Below are 17780 nucleotides of genomic sequence, written 5' to 3'. Positions count from 1 at the left end.
GCGGCCCCAAACGATCGCAGTTAACAGGACTCAAAATTATCCCTATAGTGACATTGGTGTGTTTAGTTAGAAATTACAGAATGCAAGGCGGGTGGACAGGGTGCTTACGTTTCATCAAAGACAGGGTTGCACGTGTTCCTGCAGACCTGCGTTTTGCGCTTGTTGTCCTTAGATCGGTCAGGCAGCAGCTGCAGCTTCACGTACGGGTCTGGCAGGTCTTCGCCTTCCTTGTGCACCAGATTCCTGGAAGGTTACAGGATATCCACTTTCCGAAGACACCACTCTGTTTCGGTGTGGTCAAGCACAACATACACAGAAAAAGAGACAGCATGCTAAGTAAGTGGCGTTCTCCTTGGCTTTTCTTTTGACTGTGCTTTCGTTTTTGACAATAAGTGGACGCCTGTTGTGACTACGGAGCAAGGATAGACAGGACTGGAAAATCTTCTCTTTATCTCATTGTCTCATTGCATTTATCTCATACTTTTCATCTTATAGCAAAACATAGTACAGAAAGCTTGCATTTTATGCTGTCAGGAGTAGCCAGCCCATCGCTCAAAACCTCTTCTTTTCTTTTTTAACCCTTTGAGGGTCGAATTATTTTGAAGAAAACTTTCCCAGGTGGTCAAATTACTTTATTGCGAATCTTGAATCTACAAAATGTATATAATCGAGAATAAAGAGTAAAAAAAAATTAGGAACAGTACTTTGGTGACAGCATCACTCACAACTGGAAAATGTTCAATAGAATAGAATAGCAACGGTGATAAGCAAGCTAAGAGCAGCACCAATAAAGATAGAAATCAACTTTCGCCGCCTCTGCAAAGCAGTGCCCACAAAGAGAAAACACGTTTCGCGCGACTCCGTTGCGATCCCGCGGCGGAATCGAAACCGCGTAGGCGCGTTGCCACAGAGGGCGAGAATACCTCGCGAGCAACGGTGATAAGCAAGCTAAAAGCAGCGCCAATAAAGATAGAAATCAACTTCGGCAGCCCCTGCAAGATAGTGCTGACAAAAAGAAAACTCAAATTTCGCGCGACTCCGTTGCGATCACGCGGCGTAACCAAAACTAAAAAAGGGGTGTTGCCGCAGTCTGTGCCACCGCGCTAAAGCTAGACATAAGTTCTGCTTATCTCCGTAAGAAGGCAGCACAAAATTCAAACACTTCTTGTAAGTCCTAAGAGGTGGCAGCACCCCCCAGTGAGCAGGCATTGTTCTTTTGGCGCAAAATTTCAAACGGAAGATCGAAACCGTACCCATACGGCAAAGACCTTGTGGGACAGAAAACCGCCGCCGTACATATACAGCAAAAACCTTCAAAGGGTTAATGAAAAGCTATCGGGCTGTCTGTATGCAGCTGTGCAATCAGAGTTTATTCTAGCTCTGTGACATCAATATAAACTTATAAAGTACCAAGCATTCTACTTACTGGCCAGACTTTGCCATCAAATATAACCATTAGAAATGAATTATCAACTTTTTTATTCTTGGTAAAACCACTGGCTACGAAAACATTGAAGCAAAGCATTGTTTGTTTTCTTCTTTGTTCTTTGCTCATGTTCTTTGTTTATCGCAGGCACCACATGACGTCATCCCTAACTTTGCTGCCCGAGAAGTGGCCAAAGCACTCTGGAACGGCAGTGGTCATGTGTGTAAGTTTTTATGTTGCTCAAGACTGTTGTAGGTGTTTTAGGCATCCTATCTCGAAAGTTCAGTGTTGCCTTTAAATTGAATCCACATGAGAATGGCAAGCAGTCTGGCACATGGTGCATGAGAATGGAGACAGCAAAGTGCACACATTGCTATTGCTGTTGCCAAGCTCAGTTCTGTTTTGAGGGCGCAAGTTTGGCCAAATAAACAAGTCTGTACTATATTTACTGTCAATAAAATTCATGTTACAAGACGCTCTTGTAGATGGCGCCAGTTGTACCGGCAACGCACCCTCCGCTACCTCCGCTGTCGGAGAAGCAGCCAGCCACCCTCGCAGGCGATGCGCCGAGCGCACGGGCCCGACGGCCGCCGTCCTCCTCACCCTCTTATAGACAAGTGGCAGACGACTCGGATTCCGCGGCGCCCCCACTTGAACAGCTACGCAGCAGACCCAGCCATGTATTCCTCCTAATCAGACCTATGTAGCCCAGACTGTAATAAACGTTCAATAATCCCCATCTAAAAGAAGTCCTCAGTTACTTGAGTCATCCTAGATTAGACAGGCACGAAACAATTCACTTTTGCGAGTAGCGCATGTCTTGTGCAAATTTTTTGTCTCGTGTTTGTTTTTTCATGCTCTTCTCAGACGGATGCCTATGAACAAGACAAACAGTTCCCATTAATTAAGTTTGTATTTCATTATCACAGCCTACCTCTTTGACTGTCATCGCTGTTACGTGACAATACGGCATAAAACATTTGCTCTAACCTACTCAATCTAGCTCCATAGAAGAAAGAGCAGTGTATGAATGCAAATGCAACACAGGTCTACAGGTGCGTGATAATATGGCACGAAATTTGTTTGCTCTAACCTACTCATTCTAGTACCGTGGAGGAAATGGCAGCATACGAATGAAAGTGCAACACAGGCCAGCAGGAAACACACTTACACGGCTCTGTGCACAACCACCACCATGCGACTCCTCTGCGCACTGTAGCGGAGAGTCAGCTGTATTTTGCCAGCACCTGGGTCTCCCAGCACCTCCCTACGCAAAAGGGGCAAGTACGAATGAAATTTAGCGAGTCAGACAATGCCAGAGCAATTTCTCACTGACTGAGTATATGCACAAGTAATAACACCTTTCTGACCTCAAAACCAGAGCAGAACAAGAAACGTGATGTATACCAGAAACGCGTGAAACACACAAGCACAAAAGACAATGGTGCAGAAGCAGACGAAAACAAGCCAGGTCTGCCAAACAAACATGCCCTCAAACTTCATTCGTGAATATTTCTTGGAAATTGTAGAGGTTGTTTGTGAGCCAGCGAACTGGCTTTATTTAAATCTCTTATCAGTAAGCAGGTGTAATCTTTATGCAGCCTGCCAAGTGGCAGAAAAAGTGCCCACCATACCACGCATTAAGTATTGCATGCAAGTAATGTAAGCAAAAGCTTGATCACAGATGACCGCATCATTGTTTTTACTTCAATACATTACAGATTACAGATGAACAAGCATAAAAACAAACAGGCTGATCAGGACCAAACACATCAAAAGGAGGGAACAAGCAAGAGCATTACAATAAACCATGCATGTGACAATGAGAATCGCAAAACCACAAAGTTTTACAGTATAGTACTAAACAATAAATAGTGCTGACCTCTGAGGATCTCTGTGGCTAGCTTCAAGTGGCCTCTCGCCCATCGCCATGCTGTCCAGGATGGGTGTCACAGTTGAATGCACCACCTCATCTAGTGATGGCACCTGGGGCGGTTGCACCTGTACAACGCAGGAAGTAGCCATTTTTTTTTCCCAGTGCGTGCAAACAGTCATGCAGAGCTCTGACATATTTTCTACCTTTGCTCACTAGGGGGACCATCGTGCTATAAATACGACCTCTGACCTATAAGGCTCTGGGCCAAGGGTTCTATTGAGAACTGAATATTGCAGGACATAAAATTGTACAAATTGCAATCTAAAAGTGTCTCTTAAAACGAAAGAGCCCCCCCCCCCCCCCCCCCCCACTACAGAATTAATACAGTTATGCTAATCTAATGTTTGCACTGGTTCCTAAGGGAGTTAGTGAATGTTTATTTGAGAATATTTTTGAACTTCTTTGCACCCGCTTTATATGGTACCAGTGTTCTCATCTGCCGCCCTTTTAGGGTTGCTTTCAATCATGGCTGATATAAAGCCTCGTCACTTTAAAGCTCATGTAAAATGTGCAACGAGCTCCCTGTCCGCAAGACCTTTAGATGCACTGAAGTTGCGCTCATTCCGCATCCTGCTTTGCGGTTGCGTAACTTGCACCAACTTTTGCATGTCTCAAAGAATGCACTAACCAGCCCAACAATGAGACCTATTCATGCAGAAGTTTGATTCAAGAAAATGTTTAAACTGAACACTAATTTTCCCACGGAGGTCCCCACACTGACATGACCAAGCTTTTCACAATTGTGTACAGCCACCTAACAGAGCCAAAGGCAAGCAAACACTAATACCTAAAGAGGCCACGAAATGCCACACTGCTCATGTGTACTGCCAGAAATTAACATTTACGTCAGTTGAGATTGTGCATCAAGCTCGGAACAGAAAAAAAAAAAATATTAATGTGATAACGGTATGGGGCACTTGCAGGCTTCAGCTTCGTAGTAACACCACACCCAAAAACACTGCTGTGTAGTCAGAACTATGTAATTTTAACAGCAAAAGTCAGCCATTAAAATGCAACACTGTCCCCCCCTCCTTTAAAAGTGCAACAGATACCCTCAGTCATGGCATTTAGCAATTTATCCTTTATCTCCACATAGCGCAACCCCGCATGAGGCTGAAGCATGCACAAGTACCCACAAGCACAATCGTAACAATCAGCAGCATATGCAATATTATGAAAGCACAAGGAAACGCAAAGTAAGAACATGTCAGCTAAAAATCGCAGAAAATGGAAATTCTTTCAAAGGCAGGGCTATGCGTAGGGCAAGGAAGGGAGTTCCAAATTTCTATAATTCACAGAAAAAAAAAACTTCATTTGAACACATCAGCACAAGGATTGAAAGGTGAAATGCTCAGTTTGCGATAGCTTCTTAACGATGACAGCTTAGAAAATTTTAAATAACTGCCATGTGACTGAAAATCCAGAGAGTTAATTGACATATGCTAAAACTTTGAAAGTAAAGTGAACAACAGATCGGACAAATGAGGAGGAGGAAAGCCTCTGTCATATCGGAGAAATATAAAATGGACAGCCTTTTCTTTCTTTAACTGATTCCAGTTTGTTTCTCTACAATCTCACAGGGATTCCAAAAGGTTTATGGTTTATGGAGGTTTAACGTCCCATAGTGACTCAGGCTATGAGGGACACTGTAGTGAAGGGCTCCGGAAAAAATTTGGACCACCAGTGGTCCTTTAATGTGCACTGACATTGCTCATAATATATACGATTGGATTAATCAGAATTTTGTACGAAATTAATTTGTTATTTGGTGAGGCAACAGGCAAAGTGCAGCGCAAGTATCCAAGTCCTAGGAGAGCTCTGTCAGAAATCATATCTAGTACATGTTTAGACCATGATACATCCTGCTTGAATAAAAGGTCAAGGTACTAGGTGTTTCAGAACTCTTCTTAGGTAATTTTATTTGAATGGACATCCAAACAAGGCATTAGATGTGTGCCTCGAGAATGAAATGAAGAAGCTCTGGAGAAGTTAATGTTCATTTACAATGTAGCACAACATTGACAAAAGTTTGAGAAAGACTTGTTAAGGAGGTTATGATCGAGAGTTGATCTAACTGTGCTATATAGACATTGTGAACAAGGGAGCCGTAGCGCTCCCGAAACGTCATTTGTGTTTGACCACGGTCAGTGACCAGTGAATCTCATCATGTGCTATAGAACACACAGTCATCAGCATACAGGCCTGTAAATACATGAAGCAAGAGATCAGTGATGGATAACAAAAAAGAAGTAGAGCCAAAATGGAACTCAGTGGAATGCCTATGAAACATCAATAACTGCTGATATATAATCGAATTGAAATATATACATACTATGAGCATTGAGAAAGAAAGCCAGATATCGTGTCATGGTTCTTTAATATAGAACTGAATTAGGCTTTTGCAAGTTTGCAGAGAGGAATGGTGACAAATGCCTTCGAAAAGTCTATGAATATGCAGTCAACCTGTTCACCCATATCAAGAGAATGGGAGAGGTGATGAGAGAACTCAGCTAATTGTGTGACGGTGCTTGAATACGCAATGAAAGCCATGCTGGAGCTTACTCAGAGCTTTGAGCACAGAGGTCTCACATTTACCCTGCCAGTTACCATCATTTGATGGTCAACAAAGAGCCAAGAGTGAATTTTTGCCATACAGAGGCCGTAGCTATTACCTTGCGTGGAGACTGGGGACTGATCCGTTCCTCACCGGATGGCCTGTCTGACAGGGCAGCATCCTCATGATCTGGAATTCGCACGCTGCCGCGACTTGGCCTGGGCAGAGGCTCCGAGGTGGATGTCCTGTTAGCGAACATCGAAACAGTTAGTTCAGCTTATGTTTGGCTTCCATTCCAACTGTTGCCAAAAGAATGTGTACTATAGGCTAGCATATGTGGAGGCTTGTTGGACCTGGTCACAACAAAAAAGTTTCCTCAGATCCAAATGTACATTGCACTCTCATTAATTCAAATGTCAGGTTTATACAAACTAACACTGTTGGTCCTATTAACATCATGTGTATTAAAAAAGCTCCTGTTAACTGCAAACAAATTTTCAGTCCATCCTTTTGGAGTTTGAATTGCTGAGAGTCAACTGTATTTTGTCACCACATCTTCAACAGCACAACCTTCTCTGCGAAAATAAAGGAATAACACCGACAAAAAGGGAGTTGTTAAAAGATGTACCTTCTCTCTACATCACGTCACTATCAGCAGCCTTTTTTTGTATACCACATGCCTAATCAGGCCGCCAATTTAAGACTCTGGCATGTGACGTTTTAAACCACCTGCTATGTCGCATAGTGAACACATGGGGAGTATACACCATAAGCCTTATCATAATACACAGCACCCGTCAATAACTGTATTATCTGTGGCTATGTGCTTGTGACCACAGATTGCAGTTATAACATTCTGGACCTGTCAGCTGCAGCAGTCCTGTAATGCACTGCAACATGTCATCTTGTTAAGAAACGTTTTAAAAGAAAGCAACTGGGTCATGACATCCCTGTAGTACTCTAAAGCCAACCTCGAGTTAACTTCATTCATATCGTCTTTGCATACAAGCGCTTCAAATAAACTGGCTCAACATTATCATGAGAAACGTGCTTTAAGTGAAAATGACAAGACGAAACAAACGAGTAACTTCTGATAGGTTACATATGGGTGTCTTATTTTAGTTTGCTTGATAGCTAACATTAAGAATAGGAAACACAAGGCATGAACGCAAGATGATCAATCAAACAGGCTGAAATTCAGGCATTGTGACTTGCACTTATCAAACAGAGGGTAAAAACTTGTCAGTTGTCACGCAGCAGGATTACTTCACGACTTTCATGCAATTTGCTTTTGGAGTCGTGTAGTATGAAAAGCTGAACACAAACCATTGAACAAAACTCCTACCTTGAATGCAGCTTTAATTTTTCAGCTTGAGGACCAAAGAACTTAATGATCTCAACCCAACATTTAAAGGGACCATGAAACAATATTTACCGAGGTTAAGTAAAGCAGACAAGTGATGTGCATTCCAGCACTCGTTGCCGCATTGTGAGTGTTTTTGAACTAGCTTTATTAACAACGAAGATATCGGCGAATAAAAAAGACGTTCCTCCTCTCCCCCCTTAACTCATACACTCTGGTGCACCCGAAAAATATAAAGAAAACAGGTTGGGACTGCACTCTGGCCGGGAATACATTGCACCTCGACACTTGGTTCATTTATTTCCGGTGGCCGCACCTTTACTCGCCCGTGGGGCAATCACGTGTGCACCTTTCACTGCTGTCATTGTGAGTGCATTATAGACCCAGATCTCAAGGTGAGACTTCTGCAAGTGACCATGTGATAGGCATCAAACACTACAAGTATGCCTTTTATAGAAAGCCTCTGCCAGACGCCAGCGACAGCAGCAACGATTCAACAGCGGGCTCAGGGGACTTTCCCAGAGCACGGGCCAATGGGAGGCAGTGGCACATACATGTGGGCAACTGTAGAACAGACGACTGTGCCCCTACTGGTTGTGTAGCCATGGCATCACGCTTACAATGAATGTCAGCACGGGACTCCCTGTCACTCACCATGACATTACTGGTATTCTGGAAAAATAGTTCCGAAAACAGCCACTATGTGGTGATCAATCACCCCACGAATTTCAAAGTTCATGGTTTTTAAAAATTACTAATAAACTGCCAGCTTCGTTCCAGGGACTCACACTTAGTGTGAATGCTCAAAAGCGTTCGCTCTACACACTGAACACATTCACTGGCAATCTTCAAGATTGTTTCATAGCTCCTTTAACAAAACTATACCAATAACAACTTGCCGATTAATAATAAAAGCCAAGCAAACACGTCCATTACAGAGAAACTATTACAAAGGAGCGCCATAATACCCAGCAGATGCTTTCTTCAAAGGGGCACTGAAATACCTTGTGTTGACGCTGCCGTTTCTTTGTCTCTCAGCTTCTCCCTCTTCTACTGGCTCTGCTGGCGTGCTGGAAGGCAGCACAGAGGTTCTGATGCTCCTCACGTTCCTCCAATCATACATCACCACTCTGCACCTTTTTACATTCTTTCCAAAGAACGAGTACATTAGCACAATTTTTTTTTGCCTGAGTAAACCGGCCACTGGCAATGTGTTACTTCTGATGGAGCAACAAAGCCATTCCAGCACAGCAGAAGCCACGAACTCCGGTTATGGGGTTTAAAGGGGATGCTTTGGAGCCCCTTCAAGCTTTCGTGCAAAGCCTGCTCCTTAGTGCAGAAGCGATCTTCTGTTCAGAGCGCAGTAGCATGAGCAGCAGCCGCTCACACTGCCTCAGGGTTAGTGGAATGAGTGCGTGCTGCAGGCTGAGGTACCTGCGCTTGTTGCTGACGAGAATGCGCAGCTGCAGGGTGATGAGCAGCTTTGCCTGGTGCCCCGTGCCCAACAGGATGAGGGGCTCGTCGATTTTGAGCCCTTCCTCTTTCAGAAGGCGCGACAGCCGGAAGCTCAAGTGGCCCAACACCTGCCCACACTTGTTGTCCATCACCTGTGAGGAGGAAAAAAAAAGAAATTCAACGAAACTGGAAAAAAAATGGCTGAGGCTTAGCTTAGGTTAAGCCTAGTCAGATGCGAAGCATATTGTCGCCGAGTTGCATATCGAGCACACCGCTTGGCTAGACGTTCTTCACGCTCTTCATCAGTCTCTGTAGCACGCCGCAACTTTTGCTTCTCATTCCAACGAGCAGCCCTGTCTCCAGGAGGCATCTCTATCCCGTGTACGCCTAGCAGAGGCAGGCGCACCCCCTTGTATACCGCCGCTCCAGCATCACGTGTTCACTACAGCGCACCTAGCGGCAGAAGCAGGAAACACATTGGTCGCGACGCCTCGCGCGACGGCGCTAGCTGGGGCCCCGTTTCTCCTATGTCGTTACGTCACGCATCACGTGGTCCTCCTTGGTCGCGACGCCTCGCGCGACGGCGCGAGCTGGGCCCCCGTTTCTCATCTGCTGTGATGTCACGCACCACGTGGTCATCCTTGGTCACGACGCCTCGCGCGGCAGCGCGAGTTGGGCCCCCGTTTTTCATCTGCTGTGATGTCACGCATCATGTGGTATGACATGGAGGTCACGAAAGGTCAATGGTAATGACACCGCCGCGCTAGAGGAGCTGGGTTGGGCTATTTTAGTATGCTTCGCATAAAAATTTCTGACACTGCAAAGCTACACTCAAGGCCACGAGGCACGCCAAAAACGGAGGTCATGCTGTGAAACGCTCCCAAAAGGGCTGTTGGCATTACCTTGACCTCCATCTCCTGGACCTCGGGGTTGCTGAGAAGCAGGTAGAAGTTCTCCTCCCAGACAGGGTCGTTGGTGCTGTGCTTGATGGAGCTCCAGCGCTCCTGGTGGCCCACCGTGAGCTGCACCTGGGGGCTGGGCTCGCCCGCTGCCTTGGTGGCATTCTGCACCCAAGGCCATCACCAAGACCAAGAGCGAAAGCGGTCGGTTCAGTTTTGTAACAACACACTGCAACACCGTTGCTGCACACAAACATGCCACAGATCTTCATCGCAGCAGGATAGGTGTGACATTAAAAGACAGCAAGGGAGCAGCGTGGTTGAGAGAACAGAAGCGAGTTGGTGAAATTATAGCTTAGGTTAGAAAAGACAAGAGGACCTAGGAAGGACGTGAGATGCACAGAATAAGAAACTGGTGGTCCATTAGGCTGACAAAGTGGTGACTAAGGGAAGGAAAAGTTAGGTGAGGGCAGTGGAGTATCAGGTAGGAAAATATGAGGCTAGGAAATTTCCTGGGATGCAGCTGCCTTGGCTATCATCTGACGGGAGTTATGAGACATCACTGGTACAGATGATGTTTGTCTATCTGTACAATGGTGGTGGTAACAAGATAACATCACGCTGATTGCTTCCAGCCCTGGTGCACCAAAGGCCCGCAGCCTACTTAACAAGTGATCGCAGCTGTCGCTAGATTAATGCAATTAATTTTAGTTTCACCTGTTTCTGGGGAGCTCTGAAACTACAGATTGCAAGCATGGCCAAACTTTTCATTATATACAGCTTGCAAACAGCACAGACTCATGAGCCCCATAGCTCGATCTCACCACTGCTCTGATAGTGCACCAAGTGGCTCATGTGCTTTTATAAAAAACTGCACACGACAGCACCGGTTCATTTTCATTACTTTCAGGGCAGATTGCATGCGCTTTTCTGTTATTCAGTAGGGGCAAGGTAGAAGATAATAGCACTAAAGCTTTCTCTGCACAGCAAAGAAATTGGCATGAATACCAACCAGAGAGATCAACAGCTTCGGCAATTCCATAAAGCTGAGAAGTTTCAACATGCTTGTAGCCAGAAGTAATATATCATATGTAGCCGTAACTAAAAATTACACTGCTCCTGTTGGTATCCAGGTTAAAAAATTTTCACTGGTCAAACTGGGTTACAGAACGATTCCCAGTTTATTCCAGCTGGTATCAACTGGTTTCAGCCGGAATCAACTGGGTAACGTTCATAAGCCAGTCTGACCACTTAGAACTGGTTAGGAATTTTCATCTGGGATATATATATGCCTGTCAATGACATTTGCATGCATCTACCTACAATGAAGTTATAGCACTTCTATAAACAAACGTTTTACTTGCTGGCACCATGATGTAGAACCACAGCCATAGAACAAAAGATTATTTTTTTTTAATCACGGTTTCAATTAAGCCTTTAAGCCTTCATGGTATAGTTAAAAAGCAATGCAATATACGTCTGCTTGCATCAGCTCTACAAATGCACAAGCTTATCACTATTCTCCGAAAGTAAAACGACAGCGTTAGACTTTTAAATGCCAAAGTGCTCAGTCACGAGGCAAGCTAAGTTGGCTGATGAATTTTTGCAACTTATCCCCTGATCAAATTTTCGATTTGATGTTACCTGTACACTGATGATTTGTTTTCACTGTATGTGAAATAGGCACTGGAGCTGACCTTCCTTCTTTGCAGAAACTAAGAAGCAAGGTGACACAAGAAAATAAAACTTTGTGGCTTTTCTGGACTTACTTGGCCGAGTTGATATATAAATCTGAGTCCCAGTTAAATTCCATTCTGATTCTTTTCACTGTTCTTGATTGGCGCAAGCAGCACTGTACTGTTTCTCAACAAATTGTTGCAGCACCAGGCCTCTGCTCTATTGGGCTGTCTACCCAAATGCCTCAATCTGTTATGGCATCTTGCACTTAAATCATGACAGCAGAGATCACTCTACATAAGCTAGTTGTGAGGTACATGACTCCCATGTTTAAAAAGAGGAAGAATGAATTAGCGAAAAGAAGGACAAAATGAAAATAACATGCAGGCCCATGCATCGAGCACAAAAGCAATGGTTGAAGGCTGTTATCAAATTAGCTTCTTTGTAACTAAAATATGTTAGTCAAACTGCCTGACTCACTACAAATTTCAACAAATGAAGAAAAAAAAAGATGATACATATGCATAGCAAAGGAGACAGATGAGACTGAGAGTAAGAACAACGAAACGCGTGAAATAAAATTGAGAAGCAGCGTTCATCCCGCCTGAGCCATACTGCCAGCACCAGGCACAACAACACACTCAACCTCAACCACAATACAACCACAGTGCTGCAAGGCTTCCACCAACGTACAGCGCCAGCGACCCCACGCAAAAGCCCCGCAACGACGGTAACACAAAGCACGCATTACTTTCCTCGTAACTAGTATATGACTTTACTCACTTCCTGGACATACACTTACACGTGTCTTGGCAAACCGATTCCTCGGGTAAGTAGGGTTGGAAGGGATCATACTGACACTCTGCAGGGCCAAGACAGTTATTCACAAACACTGCTGTCACAAGTGGAAGTCTTGTCTGTCACACTGAAGTGAACAGAAAACGCACACCAGTGCACAAGTCAACAGGCACAGTTAGGTAATGAAGACGCTAAGTCAGGCACACAGGCAAAGACACTACTGAACTACGCAAGGCACTAGGGAACTGCATACAAGACTACACATATAGCACGACACACTACTAAGTTCTAATGACAAGAAAGTCTCCCAGTGCTCTTCTGCACAGTTTCCATGCACTCTTTATACGTACTCACCACCAGTCACTGGATAAATGATGGAAGCTATGAAATGCTGGATTAGTCATCAATGCTGTACTCAATACAACCTCATTACAAAGGTTCCTTACAAGAGTAGATGCGAGAATTGACATTAACCCGGCCCATGCAAAAGACACTTAAATAGGAACAATGTCATGGCCTTTGCACACGTGGATGCAAAACTCATGCCCCAGTACAAGAACATACATGCTTGCCCTCAACCCTGAATGGCATTGAGAAATGTGAAATGGCTTTTCAAAGACAATGCAAGCATGCACACTGCACACTTTTGCATGTTTAGAACTCAAGATGTTCATATGGATGCATTTATAAATTGCAAAGACTGCATGCAGGTGAAAATTACTTTTCTCTGACTCTTGTGATGCTGGCTCTCACATTACTGGTTTTCTTATTCCATTCCAGCAGAACACCAACAAGTATAAGGTGGGAATACCAAAATTTCACAACTATCTGGCTATATTTGATAATTCACTACCTTGGCACTTATAATAATACGGCTTGACTGTGCAGAGTAAATTTACGCCTGCATATATCCCAGAATTTAACTGACAGTACACAATGCCGGTATATGAAGCTCAACAGCTAGCCTGCTCGAGTCCAGATTGTAAAGGTATTACAAACATCTTGTATTCTCAATGCACTATTTATCCTAAGAGAATGCATGGGCAGGTGTATGGATGTGAACAATTACTGTGCAAGGTAGGCAATGAATATTAATGTGAAGAAAAGCACCCAGATCATTGAAGAAATTTTTTTTATTAATGAAGTCACAATTATGCAATCTTCATGGAACATGTATTTTGTATGCTGATTTTAAATACAGTCAAACCCACTTATAACAATACCGGTTATAGCAATATATCCATGGGCGTCCGGAGGGGGGGGCAAGGGGGGGCGGCTGCACCCCCCTGGAAAATCACTCACTCGAACCGTGAGTGATGGCCGCACGCCAGGGGCGGTGGTGCGCTCAGCCAAAAGGGTAAAAGCAGCCCCGCTTCGACGCTTGGTCACATCTGCGAAATGCCGCGTCCGGGCGCGCGTCGTTCCGCCGTTTTCAAACCACGCCACCGCCAGCTCTGCTGAAGGACGACCTGTTGCAGACATGCAGCGGCACCGGCGAGCATGTGCTTCGAGCCGTCTTGAGATGGGTGTCTGTTTCTTTGATCTCTAGAGAGATAGCGACACGGAGGCAGACAGTGCACAGGGCACAGGTCGCTCGCTAGAATCAGGATACGTTCGTACGCCGGCCACCGATGAATTCTTGAGGGGGGAAGGACAAATCAGCCGTGTCCACCCCCGCTTTGTCGGGCTGCTCAGGGGCAAGCGGGCGACGAGTTGGCGCCGTCGCCGCGCGCTGTCTCCTCCGATCCACGGGAGAGCTCGGTGCGGTAGAAGCGCCGCTTTCAGAACCTTCGGCAAAGGGGATTAGCTGCTTTTGTTCACGGCGACGCAGTCTCCAGAGGCGCCCCCACACCAGCGTTCCTTGCGTCTTCTCCGAAAACCAGCGCCTTTGGTCAACGCAGCCCGATGGCGCCTGCCTGGCTCGCCTGTCACCTCTGGCTGGGCCTCAAATCACAACAGCGCCCATGTACTGTGCGTGTCAGTGCATGGTAAAGAGACCCAGGTGGTCGACATTATCCGAAACTCTGTACTACTCCGTCCCTCATAGCCTGAGTCGTTTTGGGGCTCTGAACCCCATAAAAGCACAAAAACAAATTTTCCGGCCGAATTAGTTGCGGGTGTCCCTTCCCCTCGGAAGTCGCGCGGCGTTCCTTACACCCCAAAAGTGCGCATTCGTGGATATTGTGGCAAGTAAGCCCTTGCACGTGTGCGCGCCTCTGTGTTTGTGCTTCGGTGTTTTTAGTGGCGGGTTGTCAACGAAGGTGAGAACAACCAAGACAGCGGACGAGAAAACGACGAGCGGCGAGCAGTGTGTGTGCGGTTGCTCGACTGTGCGGATGCGCGAGCAAGATGGAGCGAGGTGTATGAAGCTGCGAGCGTGCATTTATCTTGTAAATAAGTTTTCGTTGTATATATAGTCATCTTTTGTTTTCAACGTACTCGTTCAACCATTTTTCCAATCAATATATATGATGACTGTGCACTGAGAGCGTGTAATGAAGCACAGAAATGAATTTATGACCCGTGTAACTACGCAATTCGCCCAGAAAAATCCGAGGCGCCTACAGTTGCTGTTCAAGGAAGACTGACTGAGTGACTGTAGTTGCGTGTTTGTGAACATATTGCGCTGTGTGCTGGTCATCAATTCGGGTGAGTCGAGAACCCGTATGCAGTAAGACTGAGCACTTCGAGTATTGATAGTATCTTTTTGCATTTTTATTAATTTTAATTGTTTCTTTGTTGATAAACTCCAATGTATCTCTACAATCCGCGCTTTAATTTGCTGCTTGTAATTTTCTTTCATGTGTGTATTTTACTTATTTTTTATTTATATATAAATAAATAAATTTACTCCGCAAATAGTGCCTTTTCGCTACGAATATACCCCCCCCCCCTCCGGCGCCAACAACCAATGGGCCCCCCCCTGCAAAAAATTCTGCGGACGCCCTTGAATATATCGGATATAACAATGGTCAGTCGTGGCACCGTCAGCTTTTGCATGTGTTCTATGGTATTTTCGGCACAACCCTGTTATAACAATTATTGGTTATAACAATGGTATTTCCATGGCACTTCAGTATCGTTATAAGTGGATTTGACTGTATGTCATTTTAATTTCATGAAAAAGAAGTCCTTGTGCACATATTGCACAGCAAGGCTGATGCAATATGTTATGCAAGTCTTTTGAAAGGAGCATTTCAGAAATTTCCCTGCAGGAAATTTGCTGAAATGCATCTGCTGGTCCATTGGTTTGTCTTAATATTAAGGAGCGCGATAAGGGTAAAATTATCCTGCCTGTCATAAAAGTTGAGTTACGGAATTTTGAAGTTGCCGCTTCAGAAATGGGAAGAAAACTTGGTATCCCTGTTTCTGGAGCGGTAACTTAAAAATCCTATAATTCAAGTTATAGGCAGGATGATAATTTTATCCTTATTGTACTCCTTGATGTCAAGACAAACCAATGGCATACATTTCAGCAAGTGTCCTGCTGTGAGCTTTCTTGAAATCTCTCTCCAAAAAATTACATAACATATTGCTTAAGTGCACAAGGACTTGTTTTACATGAAATTAAATTATATATTTAGTATCAACCTGCAAAAATACACGTTCCTTGAAGATTTCAGAATTGTGACTTCGTTAATAATTTTTTTAACCTTAGCTCAAATTAAGAAACACAAATATTATTTTAACAGTTAATAGGCTGCGTAGCCAACTTATGCTAACCTTTATAAGTTCCCCTTTTGCTAGTTTTGTAATAAGTATTGTGATAAGTCATCTGCCAGCTCATGCAACTTGACAAATGAGACTATCACAAATTACGTTGTGGGCAATAATGTGTGCACGTGCAGAAAGCATGCAGCAAATGATGCTGTAGTAGGTCCGCATGAATTACAACAACAAATTCTTTAGAATTACACAGCAAAAATCACAACCGCATTGCCCAAGATACACCATCAATTTTCATGCATGAATGCAGCCATCTTCAAGCAAATCAGCTTAAAGGGACACTGAGGAGAAATTGAAGTTGGCTTGTATCGACAGAATACCAGCTCCTGATTACAAAAACGCCACTCATACTGAGAACAAAGCTCTTGTAGCGTAGAAAAGAGCAAGAACCAAAATACAGGTATCGCCGCCACAGGCCAAACTCGCAAGTACAAGCGTGATGAGATCATAGAACAAAACAGTGTTGCTAGAACGAATGGTTCTAGCAACACCAGGAACCGAGAAACCATGCATCACTGAGGCGCAGCTAATGCATGCGCAAATCTCCTTGACGTCGCCAGATGGCGCCACGTGCCCGGCTGCTACGCGCGCTCCTGAAGCATCGGGACAAATCAGCGCCTGTTTTCCGGCGGTAGGCGGGCTCCCGGTATTCCGCTAGCGGTAACGAGGTACACGGTATGCTAAAGGTGTCTATTTGCGAGAACTTCGTTGACGACTTCGAGAACGAGATCCATCGTAACGCTGGCAAAACGCCAGTGCAAACATAATCGAAGCGACTGTAGCGACGGCCGCAATAGCCGATAGATGCCTTCAACGTGCGGCCGGCGGTAGCTTTCTTTTCGGCTGCTGCTAGGCCGCACTGCTGGCAGTCAGAAATCACGGAGTCTGCGTTACGTCATGTGCACGTCATGTTTCACGTCTCTTAGTCCTCTGTCGTCATAGACGAATCCCAAGTTTGAATCAGAGCGGCGGGAAATACTTTTTCAACTTCGAATCCAAATTTCTTAGAAATAAATGCATCTTTCACTGCCGGCCAAGTGGCAACAAAGCCATGACATGCCGAACTATCGGATTTTACTATAAAAAAAATATTAATAGTGCTCTCCTCAGTGTCCCTTTAATGAATCACACGTCATATAACTATATAACTGTAGAACATGCATTCAGGATGAAGGTAAAACTTAGAAGAGGATTACAATGAACATTTAGCATGACATGCACGAAACAAAGCCACAGAAAATAAACAAGTGACAGGCAAATTAACTGCTGCACTTTGTGACCAGCAATCTAGAAAGCTTACAATCCACCAGCTTGGTCTTTCTTAAGACCTTAATATATGTCCCTAAATAAATAAATAACTACTGAATTGTAACCCTACTTACTCACTCAGTCTTATGCCGACCTCAACTCAAGTAGTGCACATTCTCTGCTATCAACGTCCCTTATGATCTCACATGCAGCAATCCTTGTTATTATTAAAAGCATGTGCCTATGTTACCTTTTAACAATAGGCCCTCTCTAACCATGCAGGAAAATTAAGTATCTGTTGCGTCCCTCAATAGCATGTTCCATTCTTCTAATTTACGGGGCACTGAGGGCAATCCTATCCAATTTTCTTTCTTTGGAAATATTGACTCTACGGCTCTCTGCGGCTATGTTGATGTTCGTCTAGTAGCAAAAGACAAATTTATTGCCATGAAAATTCCTGCGACTCGATTCAAACTGGTGATGTCAAGGCTGAAAAGAACTCCCAGTGCAGCGTGGACTCGGGGACCCATGACGAAAAAGACAGTCTTGGCAGAAGCAACTGATTGTGGCGATAATTGTATTTCATTTACGGGTATATTCTAGCTCAGAAAAGCTCAGTTTTTAGCGAGAGTAGACTCTTTGTCATCAGAGTGTGGTAGTCTACCAATGTGTTCGACTTTGATCCTCAGGGCCCTCTC

The 17780-nt window shown here is 44.6% G+C and overlaps 1 protein-coding gene across 3 annotated transcripts in view; it reads right to left on the bottom strand.

The window, feature by feature from the left end:
- Nucleotides 1–17780, bottom strand: part of Esyt2 (extended synaptotagmin-like protein 2) — a 49153-nt gene that overhangs the window by 8190 nt on the left and 23183 nt on the right. For 2 of the 3 annotated variants that reach the window (XM_089548154.1, XM_089548155.1), the window contains 7 exons: nucleotides 9637–9798; nucleotides 8714–8886; nucleotides 8284–8349; nucleotides 6035–6161; nucleotides 3309–3427; nucleotides 2598–2693; nucleotides 109–243 (listed from right to left, as the gene is read on the bottom strand). In XM_089548154.1, the coding sequence (XP_089404280.1) occupies nucleotides 109–243; nucleotides 2598–2693; nucleotides 3309–3427; nucleotides 6035–6161; nucleotides 8284–8349; nucleotides 8714–8886; nucleotides 9637–9798 (878 nt within the window). The remainder of the gene's footprint in view (nucleotides 1–108; nucleotides 244–2597; nucleotides 2694–3308; nucleotides 3428–6034; nucleotides 6162–8283; nucleotides 8350–8713; nucleotides 8887–9636; nucleotides 9799–17780) is intronic. The other variant, XM_089548156.1, reaches the window with a different exon arrangement.

Source organism: Amblyomma mixtum, chromosome 6 (assembly GCF_055824585.1).
Source record: "Amblyomma mixtum isolate Tamu chromosome 6, ASM5582458v1, whole genome shotgun sequence".
In the NCBI taxonomy this organism is placed as follows: domain Eukaryota; kingdom Metazoa; phylum Arthropoda; class Arachnida; order Ixodida; family Ixodidae; genus Amblyomma; species Amblyomma mixtum.
The sequence above is the reverse complement of the archived record's forward strand: the minus strand, read 5'-3'. Positions and strand labels throughout refer to the sequence as shown.